The sequence below is a fragment of the Eriocheir sinensis genome, chromosome 26 (assembly GCF_024679095.1).
Source record: "Eriocheir sinensis breed Jianghai 21 chromosome 26, ASM2467909v1, whole genome shotgun sequence".
In the NCBI taxonomy this organism is placed as follows: domain Eukaryota; kingdom Metazoa; phylum Arthropoda; class Malacostraca; order Decapoda; family Varunidae; genus Eriocheir; species Eriocheir sinensis.
Window position 1 is genome coordinate 977,767 of NC_066534.1, and position 15,230 is coordinate 992,996.

Below are 15,230 nucleotides of genomic sequence, written 5' to 3' on the forward strand. Positions count from 1 at the left end.
AACCTCACTGGTATCTCTTTGTTTTAAGTCTATATTCACTAATGTCACAATCACACACCCATTAGCGGGTAAATAGATAGTAACGAAGATAATAGCAGTGTCCATCAACCTATATGAGAGTCATAGTGTGTGTGTGAGAGAGAGAGAGAGAGAGAGAGAGAGAATTTTTTTTTTCTCTCACTCTCTCTGACACAACTGCCAGACGGCTATGATGATTCCATACGTCGCTTTCAGCCGCAATTAAAGAAAATAATTCATACAGTGACGTAACGCAATAAGTAATTTGATTTAATAGATAGATGATAAATTTGATACATTTTGGTTCCAAATGGTACATTTTGAAGATCACGTGGATACATTTTGATTTTTCCTACTTGCAACACTGGTCGAGGAGTTGCTGAGGGGCAGTTGAGGGTGGCGAGCGGAAGGGGGTGTGACGCGTGTCTGGGCTTAGAGAGGGTTGAGCTGCTCCGCTCGCGAGCTGTGTGCATCCGGTGTGCGTGTCTGCCGTGCCCCTGTACTGTGCCTGATTAACTAACTGTTCTGTGCCCTTGAAAGTTGCTGTGCTGTGTGAGGAACCTGTCATTAAACTAGAACTTAGTGTTGAACGTGTATCCTTTGTGCCTTGCCTCGTTCCCTCCTCCCCTCGTTGTGCGGTGTGGGCCGCTGTGAGTGACCGGTTGTTCTGGTGGGGATTACGCCGCCTGCCTGCTCGTGGATGGTGTGTGTAGGGGGGGGGGGGTGTAACAATAGTTTATTGTTGCAAGTAAAACAACAAAGGAGAAGGGAGGAGCATGCCATCCCAACCCCCAGGCAGTACAGAGTGTGATTATACAACTAAGGATACATGTGGAAGTAGCACCAGGAAACTAAAAAGATACAATGGTAGGGGACAAGTGCTAAAAAAAAAAAAAAATAAAGGCCTAGATTTAGTCAAGGGAGCAGACATAAGGGACTGTACATATGGACTACAATCTAGAGGCAAATGCAGGATACTCACTAAGCATAGCTGAAAGAACATTATTGTTGATGAGTGAAAAAAAATTCCGGGAGCCGCTGCAAAGGCATATCCCGGGGCAGCAGCAGCAGCAGAAGGAGGGCACAAATGTCTGAATAAGTGTCGCTAAGTGGCTTTATTTCAGATTAGAAAATAACATAACACTGAAAAGGAAGTTGCGTGAATAAGAAGAAGGGAGGAAGGAGAGGAGGACCTAAGAAGCGATACAAAGCGTTACAGGTCAAAAGAAGAAGAAGAAGAAGTCTGATCTGCCCGCCACACGCTGAAAACAAACCGAGTGTTGACTTTTCCTAAAACGCTGAGGGGAAGAAACCGTGAGCACAAGTGTCCTCGGTGGTTCTTTCTCCTCGTCGTCATGCCGCCCAGAGCCAAGACGGGGGTGAGCATAGCACTGTGTCATGTCCTTCTGCCATCAGCGGACACTATACCCTCCATATATACGTCAGGAGTGTTGGTTAAGATTCGTTTTAGTAGCGTCGTGCCAGTATGTTCATTACCTACCTTATGAAACATCAGTATCTCTTCATATATCCTTTCTACAAACCTTCAACAGTCATTGAAACACTTTCAAAATTCAATTCAAGGACTTTTTTGTTTACTCCTGAAACTACAGGATAATGTTTACGAAAGCGTCGCCTCCTCTGGTGCTGGAGGCCGCGACGGTGCCGCCGCGGCCGCTAAATAGCCTGCAGAGGGTTTTGTAAGGTCAGCTAAGGTTAGGTTAGGTTATATTCATGCTCCATGATAAAATTCGCAGTATTTGCATAAAAATAAGGTAAATGTTCAGAGTCGCCCATCTCAAAATTTGATACACTGGCTATTTATTTGGTATTATTCTAGTGTTTGCCCATACATAAGAACATAAGAACATAGGGAAACTGCAAGAGGCCGGGTGGCCTACACAGGGCAGCTCCAGAATCCCCCCCACTACTCACGGTGGGTGAGGTGTAGTTACAGGGGTTGCAGGTAGAGGCTTGATCCTCATTATACCGGCGGTACTAGGCACGCACCAGTACCCTGTCACCTTACTCACCCCTCGCAACCAAAATTGGCTAGGGGGCCATTGAGACCGGGGAATGTGGTGGTAAACATGAAATGCGTCGCAAATGCATAGTTTTTGAGCTATGGGGGGTTGAAAAATACCCTAGATGTAGGGAAATTCCTTACAATTACTTAGATGTAGGAAAATTTCATACATTCCGTTTTTTTTTTTTTACAACGTAGTACGGAAACCACACAATTTCACTACAGTATTATGGTCATAATGAAGCATCTATAAACGGTTAGTAATTTACGTCATAGGAATCTTGCAACCGTCATATACGACTATGTATTCACTTACTGGTAGCACGTACAAACGCGTGAAGCAGGTTTGGTATCACGTACGAACACGTGAAGCAGGTTTGGTATCACGTACAAACGCATGAAGCAGGTTCGAACGCAGGTTACTTGTGTTCAATGTCCCTCAGTTAGCTGTTAGGTAGTAAAGTTAGGTTGGGGTACTTTAAGAGGGGGGGGTCCAGGGGGGGGCAAACCGTTAGCAGGTTATAAAGTTCGGTTGGAGTAGTTTAAATATGCTCCCCCACCCAAATACCCCAACCTCTCGCTGGTCCCTCAAGATCGTTTGGGGAAGGGGATTAATTCAGCTTCTTTACTTTTAAGTAGTTCCGCCTTCATATTATGGTTGAGGGACATGTATTTTGTTTTTTTAACTCTATATATGAGTGGCTGCGTGCGACAAGGGGCCAAGCGCCAACCACCGTGAAATTGAGTTAATAGTGTACTTAGCTCTATAATTTCCCCTTCTTAGAAACAACAGTAATATGATCGTAGCTCTGCTGTGCGTGCAGCAAACGTTGATTAATCATAGTAGTGTGTAGCTCAGGGTTGCCAGGTCTCTCTCTCTTAAACAGGCCATGCATTTGCCTAAAAAGGCCGACTTTAAGGCCAAACCCATATTTTGCCAATTTTAATGCAATTAATCAATACAATATGATGAACCAATTTAAAGATAAATTATATATTATGCAAGCAGCGTTCAGACACAACGTAAATAGAAAGAAGTGGTAGAACATAGGTCACACTGACACACCATAATAGGAATATCTTTATAATAATAGTTACGTATCTGTACTCACCAACTTGTTCTCTTCGAAGATTTTTTGATGAACAGCAGCAGTTCTACAGTTAAAATGCGACTTTCATTGCTTCCTCCATATCTTGGCATTCTTCCTCAAGATCATGTTCACCTGTACTTCCAACTGATGTTGATGGTTCTGTGGGTCGCCCATCAGATTGGCGTGTATACATTGAGTTATTAAACAAACTGAGCATTCTGTCTGTTACTTGGAAGTCCTTGCAGCAATTTTCCACACCAGCAAGATGACTTCTTATGCGCAACACAGCTTCCATTGTTCCCAAACAGAGCCTATTTCTTACTTTTGACTTGTTACTTGTTATATATGAAAATATTCTTTCCACATAAGCATTGCTTAATGGCAGTGCATGAGCATTCAGCACCATTTGGGAAAGTTCTGCAAAACACTTTACCCCTGCAGCATTTTCATATTTTTGCACAGAAGCCCAAAATGTGACTGAATCAGTTGGTATTGCATCACCTGCAAACTCTTGCTTCCAGTCCACAGAGGGAAGTTTATCATACTGAAGTTGTAACAAGGTAGTTTTCCTACTTGCATCAGCAGTCTCATAAGTAAGGTGAGCAAATGTTCTTGAAATACTTGGGAAAGACTTGCGCAGCTGACTCAGGCACTTCTTTGGGTGAAATTCCTTTAAGTTTCCAATGGTGTCAACATCCTTACTTATTCTTTTATCTAACTGATTTTTGGCTTCATGCAGAAAATCATAACACCTTTGTTTGATGCTGTGTTTCTCTTTTTCAGATAACCTTGACTTTGAAAGCTCATAATGAAATTTATCTCCATACTTTACTCTATTCATGGAGACTGGAGTCTTCATTGACTCATCTTCATACAGTCTTTGAGCAAGTGAGCGATGTAGTTGCATCAGCTCACCAAACACTTTTGAAGGCTGTGGATCAGTAGCCTGAAAAGCAGCATTAACTGATTCAAAATCTTGAATGACAGGTAGAGCAAATGTCAAATACAAGAAATTCCTTTCATCACATATCATTTCATGAATTATGCGAGCATGATAATTATTTTCTTTTTCTGCAAGTACTGAGAAGTAAGCTTTCAGTTCATACCACTGTGTGAGGACATTATAAATGCACTTCCCTTTGACTAGCCACCGTGTATTGCTTGGTGTGATGAATCTAGAAGGTTGGATGTTGTCATTGTTCATTACATTAAAAATGTCTTTAAATTGTTCCTTCCTCAAAGAGCTAAGCTTGAACCAACGTGCAGTCTCTGAAAGCAAGTAATCTAAATTTGCAGGCAGCTTCTTGAAGGCATGCTCACAGCATAATGCAAGGCTGTGGCATGTGCATTTCACAAATATGATCTTGGGAACTTTCTCACGAAGTCTAGACAGCACTGAATTATTTACCCCACAGACATTATTGGCACCATCACTAGAAAAACCAATGCAGTTGCAGATGTCAATGTTAATACCTTCCAGGTAGTTTATTATAGCCTCATATAATGCCTCTCCTGTTGTTACAGTTACAGGAATCAGTGCCAGAAACACTGTTCTGATACATGATTGTCTTTCACTAAAATACCGAACACACAAGCAGAGGTGCTTAGTGCCAGCAACATCAGTTGATTCATCAATTAGCAAAGAATACTTAGTAGTTTTCAGTTCACTGATCAGCTCTTCCAGGAGAGAAACACTTACAATGTTTTTCAGAATAGCAGTGCACTTTGTTCTATGCAACTTTACTTTTCCCAAATCGTGTCCTTTACTAGATTTACTAATTATTTCAGTTAAGTGGTCAACTGAACTGATGCTGCTGTGGCAAGCAACTCCTACAGCATATTTTATTTCAAAAATTTTCACTGGATCACGTTTATCTGAAGGTGTGAAAAAGTTTTTCATGAACTGGGTATCAGACTTCACTACAGCCTCAGAGGCTTTCTTGTGTTTTTCTGTCTTTTCATGCAAGCTCAAGTTGCTCTTCTTCTTGGTGGTAATTGCACACTTGCACACTTTGCAGTAGCAAGATCCACTTCTATTCGTCAGCCAACTAAATTCTTTCTCACACTCCTCCTTATAATTCCTTCCATAATTGTATTCAATCTTCCATTTTCCCATTGTAGCTGTGTCGGTGTAGGCTTTGTAGGCAACTTCACACTGTAGTTACAGTGTAGTACACGGTGTGAGGTGCAGACCGTAGGGCAGCTAAGCGAAGACTAAGGTTTTTTGACCGACGTGACGTGTTCCTAACAAAGTCCCGACGTGTCTGCGACGAAGTTTTCCCTTACTATAAAGCATTACCACATAGTCTACGTTGCTAATTCCAGTGCTACTTTGGTGAAAAATATAAACAAGTACAAATGTAATTCATTACAGATTTTTCGTGACGAATCGAAGCCCAATACTTTGATAAAAATCAAAGGAATTTACAGTAACGGGGTTACCAAATACACGTCCCGCACCGTCACTGTAGCTCATCAACCATGTCATTGCCATCACCGTCTCATTCAATAAATATCACACGTTTGCAGAGGCAGTTGTTGATAATCGTGGTTAATTCTAACACAAAACATTAGTATACAATATTGTTACCCAAAAATTATCATCATATACATTAAAGTTTCTTTAACTGGCAGTATAAAGGAACTTTATTGGAGGGATTTTGATACGTAAGGTTTCTCTAGCAATACGTGCCTCACCAGCCGGCCCAAACTTTCGTACGGCATTGCTGGCGCTAAGGCCATGGTCGCAGCTGATTGGCTGCACACTGATGGCAGGCTACATCTTGAATGATTGAATGAGACATGTTTCTATATTACATGCCATAGCTAACTTCATATACGAGATAGTCAGTTTCGGTTGACACCATCAGACTCAGCAGTAACTGTAGAATCAAGATGTAGTGTAAAAACTTGACAAAACAAAATAGAAAATGATTTTACGATGAGTTGAACTGTGACGATGTAAAAAAAATGTTTATAACATGTTTTACTTTTGCTCGCTTTATTCGAAAGTTGGTTAATTGAAAGCTGAAATCTACATTGCAATTCGTAGGAAAATCTCTCATGAACACGATAGTGTCCTTAAAATGCAGATAAATATCCACATATTGAAAACACAAAGACATTTATACGAACATTTCACTCGCCGGCCGGAGGCTAGCCCCGGCAAAAATGGCGCGCGGCGGCGATGGTGGGGGTTGGGAGGGGGCCCTGGGGGAGGGGGAGAGTGGGACGGGGGGACGGGGAAGCACCAACACGTCGTGTGTCGGGCACTCATCAATTTGTTTTGTTTGTTTAGTTTTCTTCAATTTGACATGTGTTGTAGTTGGGAATATGCATTAGGGTTTTCGTTTGTTAATGATGAATGCAGCGGCGCTAGAAAAAAAGTGTCACCCGTCCTTCCAGTGCAACTTTTCAATGAATATTAGAAGAAGAAGAAGAAGAAGAAGAAGGAGAGAGAGAGAGAGAGAGAGAGAGAGAGAGAGGCAAGGTTACATAGGTGGAGGGAGGGAGGGGATGACGAGAGAGGGTACAATGGGCGTGTCATAATAGGGCTGCATGTGACAAATACCTATGTATTACGCTAATATTCAATGTATTAATTATAAATTGTCATTGGCAGACTACATTCAACATCGTCACATTCAATTTTATCACATGCTAATATTCATTGATAAGCATTCATTCCATGTTTCGAGTAAATTGACTGTAAATGGGTCTGAGAAAACACAAATTCAGCCGAAGAACCTCCATTTCGGGCACGGGCACCACCATGCTACTTTTGCGTCCGCCTAGACGTAATTAATAGGTCACGACCTTGACACCAATCTACAGCCTCGTGTGTCAAGTGTCAACGTCTCCACTCCATTCTGTCGGCCAGTCTTGTTGTAAGTATGTCTGCCAATCTCACACGCTCATGGTGTCAATCACCTCACAGTGTCACTCAACCTCACAGTGTCATTCAACCTCAATGTCTCAACCTCACAGTGCCATTCAACCTCACAGTGTCATTCAATTTCACAGTGTCATTTAACCTCACAGTGTCATTCAACCTTACAGTGTGTCAACCTCACAGTGCCATTCACCCTCACAGTGTCATTCAACCTCACAATCTGTCAACGTCACAGTGTCATTCAACCTCACAGTGTCATTCAACCTTACAATCTGTCAACGTCACAGTGTCATTCAACCTCACAGTGTCATTCAACCTTACATTGTGTCAACCTCACAGTATATCAACCCCATAGTGTCATTCAACCTTACAGTGTGTCAACCTCACAGTGCCATTCACCCTCACAGTGTCATTCAACCTCACAATCTGTCAACGTCACAGTGCCATTCACCCTCACAGTGTCATTCAACCTCACAATCTGTCAACGTCACAGTGCCATTCACTCTCACAGTGTCATTCAACCTCACAATCTGTCAACGTCACAGTGTCATTCAACCTCACAGTGTCATTCAACCTTACATTGTGTCAACCTCACAGTATATCAACCCCATAGTGTCATTCAACCTCACATTGTGTCAATCTCACAGTGTCATTCAACATCAGTGTCATTCAACCTTACAGTGTGTCAACCTCACAGTGTCATTCAACCTTACATTGTGTCAACCTCACAGTGTCATCCAACCTCACAGTGTCATTCAACCTCACAGTGTCATTCAACCTCACATTGTGTCAACCTCACAGTGTGTCAACCTCACAGTGTCATTCAACCTCACGGTGTCAACCACACAGTGTCATTCAACCTCACAGTGTCATTCAACCTTACATTGTGTCAACCTCACAGTGTCATCCAACCTCACAGTGTCATTCAACCTCACATTGTGTCAACCTCACAGTGTGTCAACCTCACAGTGTCATTCAACCTCACGGTGTCAACCACACAGTGTCATTCAACCTCACAGTGTCATTCAACCTCACATTGTGTTAACCTCACAGGGTCATTTAACCTCACAGTGTGTCAACCTCACAGTGTGTCAACCTCACAGTGTCATTCAACCTCACGGTGTCAACCTCACAGTGTCATTCAACCTCACAGTGTGTCAACCTCACAGTGTCATTCAACCTCACGGTGTCAACCTCACAGTGTCATTCAACCTTACATTGTGTCAACCTCACAGTGTCATTCAACCTTACAGTGTGTCAACCTCACTGTCATTCAGCCTTCCATTGTGTCAACCTCACAGTGTCATTCAACCTCACATTGTGTCAACCTCATAGTGTCATTCAACCTCACAGTGTCATTCAACCTTACATTGTGTCAACCTCACAGTGTCATTCAACCTCACGGTGTGTCAACCTCACAGTGTCATAAGACCTCACAGTGTGTCAACCTCACAGTGTCATTCGACCTCACAGTGTCTACCAACCTCACAGTGTCATTCAACCTCACAGTGTCATTCAACCTCACAGTGTTATTCAATTTCACAGTGTCATTCAACTTCACAGTGTTTCAGCCTCAGTGTCTATCAACCTCACTGTGTCAATCTCACAAGATATGTCAACCTCAGTGTCTGTCAACCTCACAGTGTCTGTCCGCCAAACCGTGTCATTCAACCTCACAGTGTCTATCAACCTGACAGTGTCATTCAACCTCACCGAATATGTCAATCTCAGTGTCATTCAATCTCACAGTGGATGTCAACCTCACATCGTCATTCAACCTCACAGTGTATGTCAACCTCACAGTATGTCAACTTCACAGTGCGTCAATCTCACAGTGTCATTCGACCTCACAGTGCCTACCAACCTCACAGTGTCATTTAATCTCACAGTGTCATTCAACCTCACAGTGTTATTCAACCTCACAGTGTCTGTCAACCTCACTGTGTCAGTCTCACAAGGTATGTCAACCTCAGTGTCTGTCAACCTCACAGTGTCATTCAACCTCACAGTGTATGTAAACCTCACAGTATGTCAACTTCACAGTGTGTCAACCTCACAGTGTCATTCGACCTCACAGTGCCTACCAACCTCACAGTGCCATTCAACCTCACAGTGTCATTCAAGCTTACAATGTCATTCAACCTCACAGTATCTGTCAACCTCACTGTCAATCTCACAAGGTATGTCAACCTCAGTGTCTGTCAACCTCACAGTGTCATTCAACCTCACATTGTGTCAATCTTTCTGTCTGTCAACCTTACAGTGTCTCTCAGCCTCACTTTTCTATCAAACTCACACTCTGTTCAATCTCACAGTGCCAATGAACCTCACAGTTTGTCAACATGACAGTACCAATCAACCTCACAGTGTATCGATTTCATAGTGTTAACCTCACAATGTCAACCCGTCTCACGATGTCAATCTCACAGTGCCAATCAATTTCAGTGTCAATCTCGCAGTGTCTGTCAACCTTACAGTGCCAATTAACTTCATAGCCCGTCTGTCAACCACACAGTGACTGTCAACCGCACAATCCGTCTATCAACATTACATCACAGTCTTTCTGGCAGTTTCAGTTTTACTGTAAATTTCAGTCATATTTGCAACCTCACCGTTTTGTTGTCAACCGTAAAAGCCTACTTTAGTATCCACCTCGCAATTTATCTCAGACTTTGTTTCTCAACGTTACAGACGTACTGTCAACCTCAATCTAAATACCTATTCCTGCTTCTTTTCTCTTGCTTGTCAAGTGTCCGTCCAACCTGTGTTGACTATGCAAACGAGATCCTTATCATGTTTTTGGTTTCAATTTTGCAGTTGGCGTCAGACTTCAAAACTGCATGCTACATTTGGCACTAGAATTCAACCAGTGCAATAAGTACTGAGATTTTTACCATCACTACCAATGTTCTAAGTGATGACAAACATTCCGCAGGATAGAGGAGGTTAACACATCTCAGAAGACGGGCAGAAAGAAAACGTGTGTACCAACTAATTGGATCAGAAACATAGCTAAGGCTAAAAAAAAATTCAGGAAAAGAATACTTGAGTGTCAAGACTGGGATGCTTGTAACAGGTAGACAAATTGGTACTCCTTGCCGTGATGGCTGTTTTGATAAAGTGACCCTGCCTGTAATAAGAGTACTCTTCAATGATTTCTGGGCAATAGGTAACTATGATGCCCAAACTGCTTATATCCAGAAACTCGTTCATAAAGTACCAGTCAAGAGACATTGGCCTAGCAAGACCCCTGACAACCCTGGAAAACATCGCGAGTTCATGTTTGAATGTTGGGGGTAAGGTTTCTGTTAGGTTCAATCTGCCGATTGTTGTGTACTATAAGGATGATAAAATTGAAAGAAACATTTACGACGTGTTTAAAGTAGTGGGAAAAAAAAACTTAATTTGTGAGAATACAACGAAAACACTGGCAAGGAGTTTGAAATGTGGTGTTTGACCAGAAAGTGTGGTAATAGTAAGAGTGATTGGGTAAAATGGATAAAAGAAGAAAAAAATATATAGAAGTAATTTTAATAAAAATGTGGTAATGTTAACTGACTAAGCATTCTAGAGGACGTCAGCTCCCCACACACGCAGAGGACTGGCGTCACGATTTTGTGAGGATTGGCGTCAAGAGGCCAATCCCCTCAAAATTCTCACCGTGTGTGGGGTCTTGATTCCAATCGTCGGATGGAATTATCCGGCCACATGGAATTACGTCTGGTTATAAATCCACGTGAGGCCAGGAGAGGATTGACGTAATCGTCTGTGTGTAGGGGACGGCTCGCGCCCGTCAAGCTTGAGGCCATGAGGTAGGCAAACGGAGTGATATCACATACATGCTTCTATATTATTTGCCGTAACTCAACTTATACACAAGATAGGGCATTTCGTTCAACACCGTTAAACGCAGCGGTCATTGCAGAACCCGATTATGTTTGTGAGAGAACATTTGAAACAGAAACTAAATAAAAAGTGACGAGTTGAAATTAAAGAATCACTCCGTAATGTTTATAACACCTTTTACATATAACATATATCTACCATTTGCAGCGGCAAGGAATTGAGTACTAAAATAAACAATTCCATCTTATAGAGAAAAGCCTCCTGAACACGATGGTGTATACAGATTCTTCATAAAACGCCAAATAAGTGAAGCATGGAACTATTTATGTAAACTTTTCACCTCATCCTTCGTGTGCGCAGACAGGGGTGGGTGCAAGGGGGGTTTCTTGGCTCTGCGGGTCGGGTTGCCATGACAACCCTTGCCTCTCCTATTTATATATATATATATATATATATATATATATATATAGAGAGAGAGAGAGAGAGAGAGAGAGAGAGAGAGAGAGAGAGAGAGAGAGAGAGAGAGATGAATGGGGAAGAAGGGTAGAGGAAAGGAGCATATGGAGTAGGCTATCGTACGCCAGGCAGCGTTACGCGTCGTCCATCCCTCCCGCGGGGAATGGCGCCAACGGGAAGGAGAAAAATTATTGTCATTCAATGAGATTACGTACATTTAATCGTTCACTTAGAAGTCTAAGATCTGTCCCGAATGAATAATTAAGAGATGCAGTTTATCAATCGATTATTTTTTATAAGGTTTACTTACTGGGCCATGTTAAACTTTCAATATCTCAAAATGTTTCCTGTCTAGCACACTGCATTATTCCTTATTATATAACTCTTTTGTTATTCAAGATTACGAAGTCAATGTATATCAAGTAAAAGCCAAGAAAATGTAGTCTCTAACGAAGTATAACACATAACTGCATATACTCTGTTTAGGACACACGAGACAGGTAAAGTAAAGCGATGGTGAACGACCGACGCACGCCGTGTCATTACTTTTACATGCAGTTTTCTCGTTTGTTTACTTTTGGCGCTTGGCCCCTTGTCGCAGTCAGCGCTTCATATGATATATAGAGGCGTATTATCGTATTCTGGAGGCGCAGAGTCAATATCCACAATCACCTTGTATACTGGGAATACGAACCCGTGAAGCAGATTCAACATGCGGTCAGTAAAGATTCACGTGTTCGAACAGCTTGGGCAGGAGGTTCAAGAGCCTTCACTTGCTCTAGAACACGCAGTACTGTTTAAGGCGCGGCGTTGGACGGATCAAGGCTAGCCGGTGGTTTTGCTTGTGTCAGTGATAAACAATGAAGACACACTGTGTTTGGTGCCACGGACTCTACTTGGAGGACAGAAACCTTGCGATGAAGTGAGAATCTACTGGAGAGAGAGAGCATAAGTGTGGTGTAGGCGGTTTACATGAGCGCAGATGGCCTCCGGTGCAACGCCAGATGGTGAGGTGAGCATCGTTTGGTGGGTTCACTACGCTTCTCTCCCAAAACAAGCTTGGAGATCCAGTGAGTGCGTGGTTTCCATCTGGGAAACACTAAATTCGTCGCAAACACTCATTTTTAGTGGTGGTGGGAGGAAAAATCCCTAGATTTAAGGAATTTCCCTAGATTAGGGAGTTTTTATCCCCCCCCCCCCCACACACACACACACTAAAAAAATATGCGATTGCGACGGATTTCGTGTCCCCCACCTGAAACCCCATGTTCCCACCAGGTCCCCAGGCTTGTATGGGTGGGAGGGGGGAGTATGGGCAAACACTAGAATTTTACCATTTGGGCCTAAATATTGTGCTTTTTCATTTGGAGATTGTTTTTTTCTTCAGAAACTACTTAAAAGTGACTTATTGCCACAGCCCCAAAATAGCTCGCAGAGGGTTTAGGGTGGGGGAACATATTTAAACTATCCCAACCGAACTTTACGACCTAACAGCTAACGGGGGGGGGGGGGCTTCACCCCCCTTGACCCCCCCACGTGTATATACGACATTTCTGCAAGGAGGTATTTCTCGCAACACCGGCTGCGCCACGGCCATCGCCAGAGCAGTCAAATATGGCACGCGTAAACAGTGGTAGCCATGATTATTTCGGAAAACTAGAGAAATACAACAGTAGTAGGTAGAACACCGTAAAATTAATCTAACCTTACCAGACGAGTGTGGGCCAAATTATTGAGTCGTACACTATCCCTCCAACTCCTGGGGCCCACAACACCGCAGCCCGCAAAAAAAAACACTAACTTTTAAAAAATCGGTAGCAGCATTTCTATCAATTTGTGATGCATATATATATGGGGTTCAAAATGCATGGAATAATGAGATCTAACCCATGGCTAGGGTGGGAAGTGCCGCAGTGAGATGGGCAACTCTCTGAACATATACCAAATATAACAGGTTTGCTCTGTCGACGGCCGCAGCGGCGGTGCAGCTGGTGTGTTGCGAGAAATACCTCCTCACAGAAATAAGTCACATATACATGTGGGGGGTCCTACGCCCCCCTGGTTAGAAGTGGGGGTCGAGGGGGTCGCAGCCCCCCCGTTAGCAGGTCATAAAGTTTGGTTGGAGTAGTTTAAATATGCTCCCTGACCCTAAACCCTCTGCGAGCTATTTTGCAGCGGCGGCACCGTTGCCGCTGCCAGAGGAGGCGACGCTTTCGTAAACATTATCCCCTATTTTCAAGAGTAAAAAAAAGTCCTTGAATTGGATTTTGAAATCATTTCCATGACTGTTGAAGGTTTGTAGAAAAGATATATGAAGAGATAGTGATGTTTCATAAAGTAGATAATGAGATACACACTGCTGTATTGCTTTTCCGTCACAAATAGAAGGGGGGTCGAGGGGTCTTGTTAGGTAGGTTATGTTAAGTTAGGTTAGATTAGTTTCAATGGTTAATATGTAGGAGGAGTAAGCGTGGTCTGTGAAGCACAAGGGACACATATTCTATATTGTTTATACCTCAGTGTATGCAAATTAATCCATTGAGCATCGGAAATGGTCTGGAACATATGTTCAAAGGGTGGGGGGGCTCCAGTGAAAAGGCATATACATACATTTGTTTTGGTGGCGGCGGCGGCCAATGGGAGGTGAGCAGTGTTGCCAAAGATCCAGTTAGCGATGGTACGCTTGGTTAGCAATGGTACGCTAGGTTAGCGATTAGTCCACGCATGTGAGACCAGGTCCACCACGCATGGTTATTTGTTTTTTTTTAGAACACCCAGCCCAACTGCTGCCGTGCTGAGGGCCGTTATGTATTAGGTAAAGGTGCGTGTTCTAAAAAAAAAAGTAATAACCACGCGTGGTGGCTCTCCATGCGTGGGCTAATCGCTTATAAAACGCTAACCAAGCCTTGGATCGTTGGCAACACTGCTCACCTCCCAATGGCCGCTTCCGCTGCCGCCGCCGCCGCCCAAACAAATGTATGTACATGCCTTTTCACTACCATCGCTAACCACCCTAAAACAGGTGGCAGTATTTGTCCGCCACGTTTTACTAATGTAGTTTAAAAATAATTTGTGACTATTGAGAGAGAAAGAGAAACCTCGCTCGCTCGCTTGCATAGAAAACGGGTGTGAACGGCAGAGCGGGGCAGAGTGTGCTACGGGGAACCGTGGTACTCCTGATATATATGTACCCCCTCTAAAAGTAGGTTTTTTACTGGTTTGCGCAGAAAAAAACTATCTACACTAAAAAGTAGTCATATTTTGCCCATGAAAACATAATTTGTGTCGTGATAACAATATGCCTACTCCTGCTACATTTTTACCTCTTTTCCTGTGACCACCTTCCTGGTGGATCCTGATGGCCCTCCCGGAGCTCATCTTTAATCCTAGAATCTAGAGTCCGGGTTGATGGGTGGTCTTCTGGACAGCATGTGGGTAGTTTTAAGCCACTCGGCGGCGGCTGAAAAATCCCAGCTTGGTGGCACCGGGCGGGGATTGAACTCGCGTCATCCTGAACGCGGCGCAGTCACGCTATCCATTCAGCCACTGTCAGTTTTGCGAGAAATACCTCCTCGCGGAAATAAGTCGCTCTGCTGTCCACTTGTGATCTTTGTGAGCGCTGAGTGAACTATAGAAACCGTAAGCTAGTTGAACCTCTCTGCGAGCTATTTTGCAGCATCAGCGGCGGGTGCACAAAGGCATTGAAAAGTAGGGATAGAAAAAGATTTAAGAACGAGCCAACAAGCTGTGTAATGTGTGGAGCTGTTAAAGAAGATTTGAACCACTTTCTGATGCAGTGTGATGCTTATAGGGAAGAACGGGGGAAAATTTAATGTTGCAACGACCCTATGATGAAGACGAGGAAAATATAGGGTAGGTTCTGGACGAACCGTACAGTTTT

General features: G+C 43.2%; 2 protein-coding genes across 4 annotated transcripts in view; one reads left to right on the top strand and one right to left on the bottom strand.

The window, feature by feature from the left end:
* LOC127003667 (uncharacterized) overlaps window positions 1-6,367 on the bottom strand; it is an 84,197-nt gene extending 77,830 nt beyond the window's left edge. For all 3 annotated transcript variants that reach the window (XM_050870586.1, XM_050870585.1, XM_050870584.1), the window contains exon 1: window positions 3,157-6,367. In XM_050870586.1, the coding sequence (XP_050726543.1) occupies window positions 3,206-5,251 (2,046 nt within the window). In that variant the 5' untranslated portion in view covers window positions 5,252-6,367 and the 3' untranslated portion in view covers window positions 3,157-3,205. The remainder of the gene's footprint in view (window positions 1-3,156) is intronic.
* Window positions 6,368-11,430: 5,063 nt separating this feature from the next.
* Window positions 11,431-15,230, top strand: part of LOC127003880 (X-ray repair cross-complementing protein 5-like) — a 44,463-nt gene continuing 40,663 nt past the window's right edge. Inside the window, exon 1 of the mRNA XM_050870986.1 lies at window positions 11,431-12,341. Within this exon, the coding sequence (XP_050726943.1) occupies window positions 12,312-12,341 (30 nt within the window). The 5' untranslated portion in view covers window positions 11,431-12,311. The remainder of the gene's footprint in view (window positions 12,342-15,230) is intronic.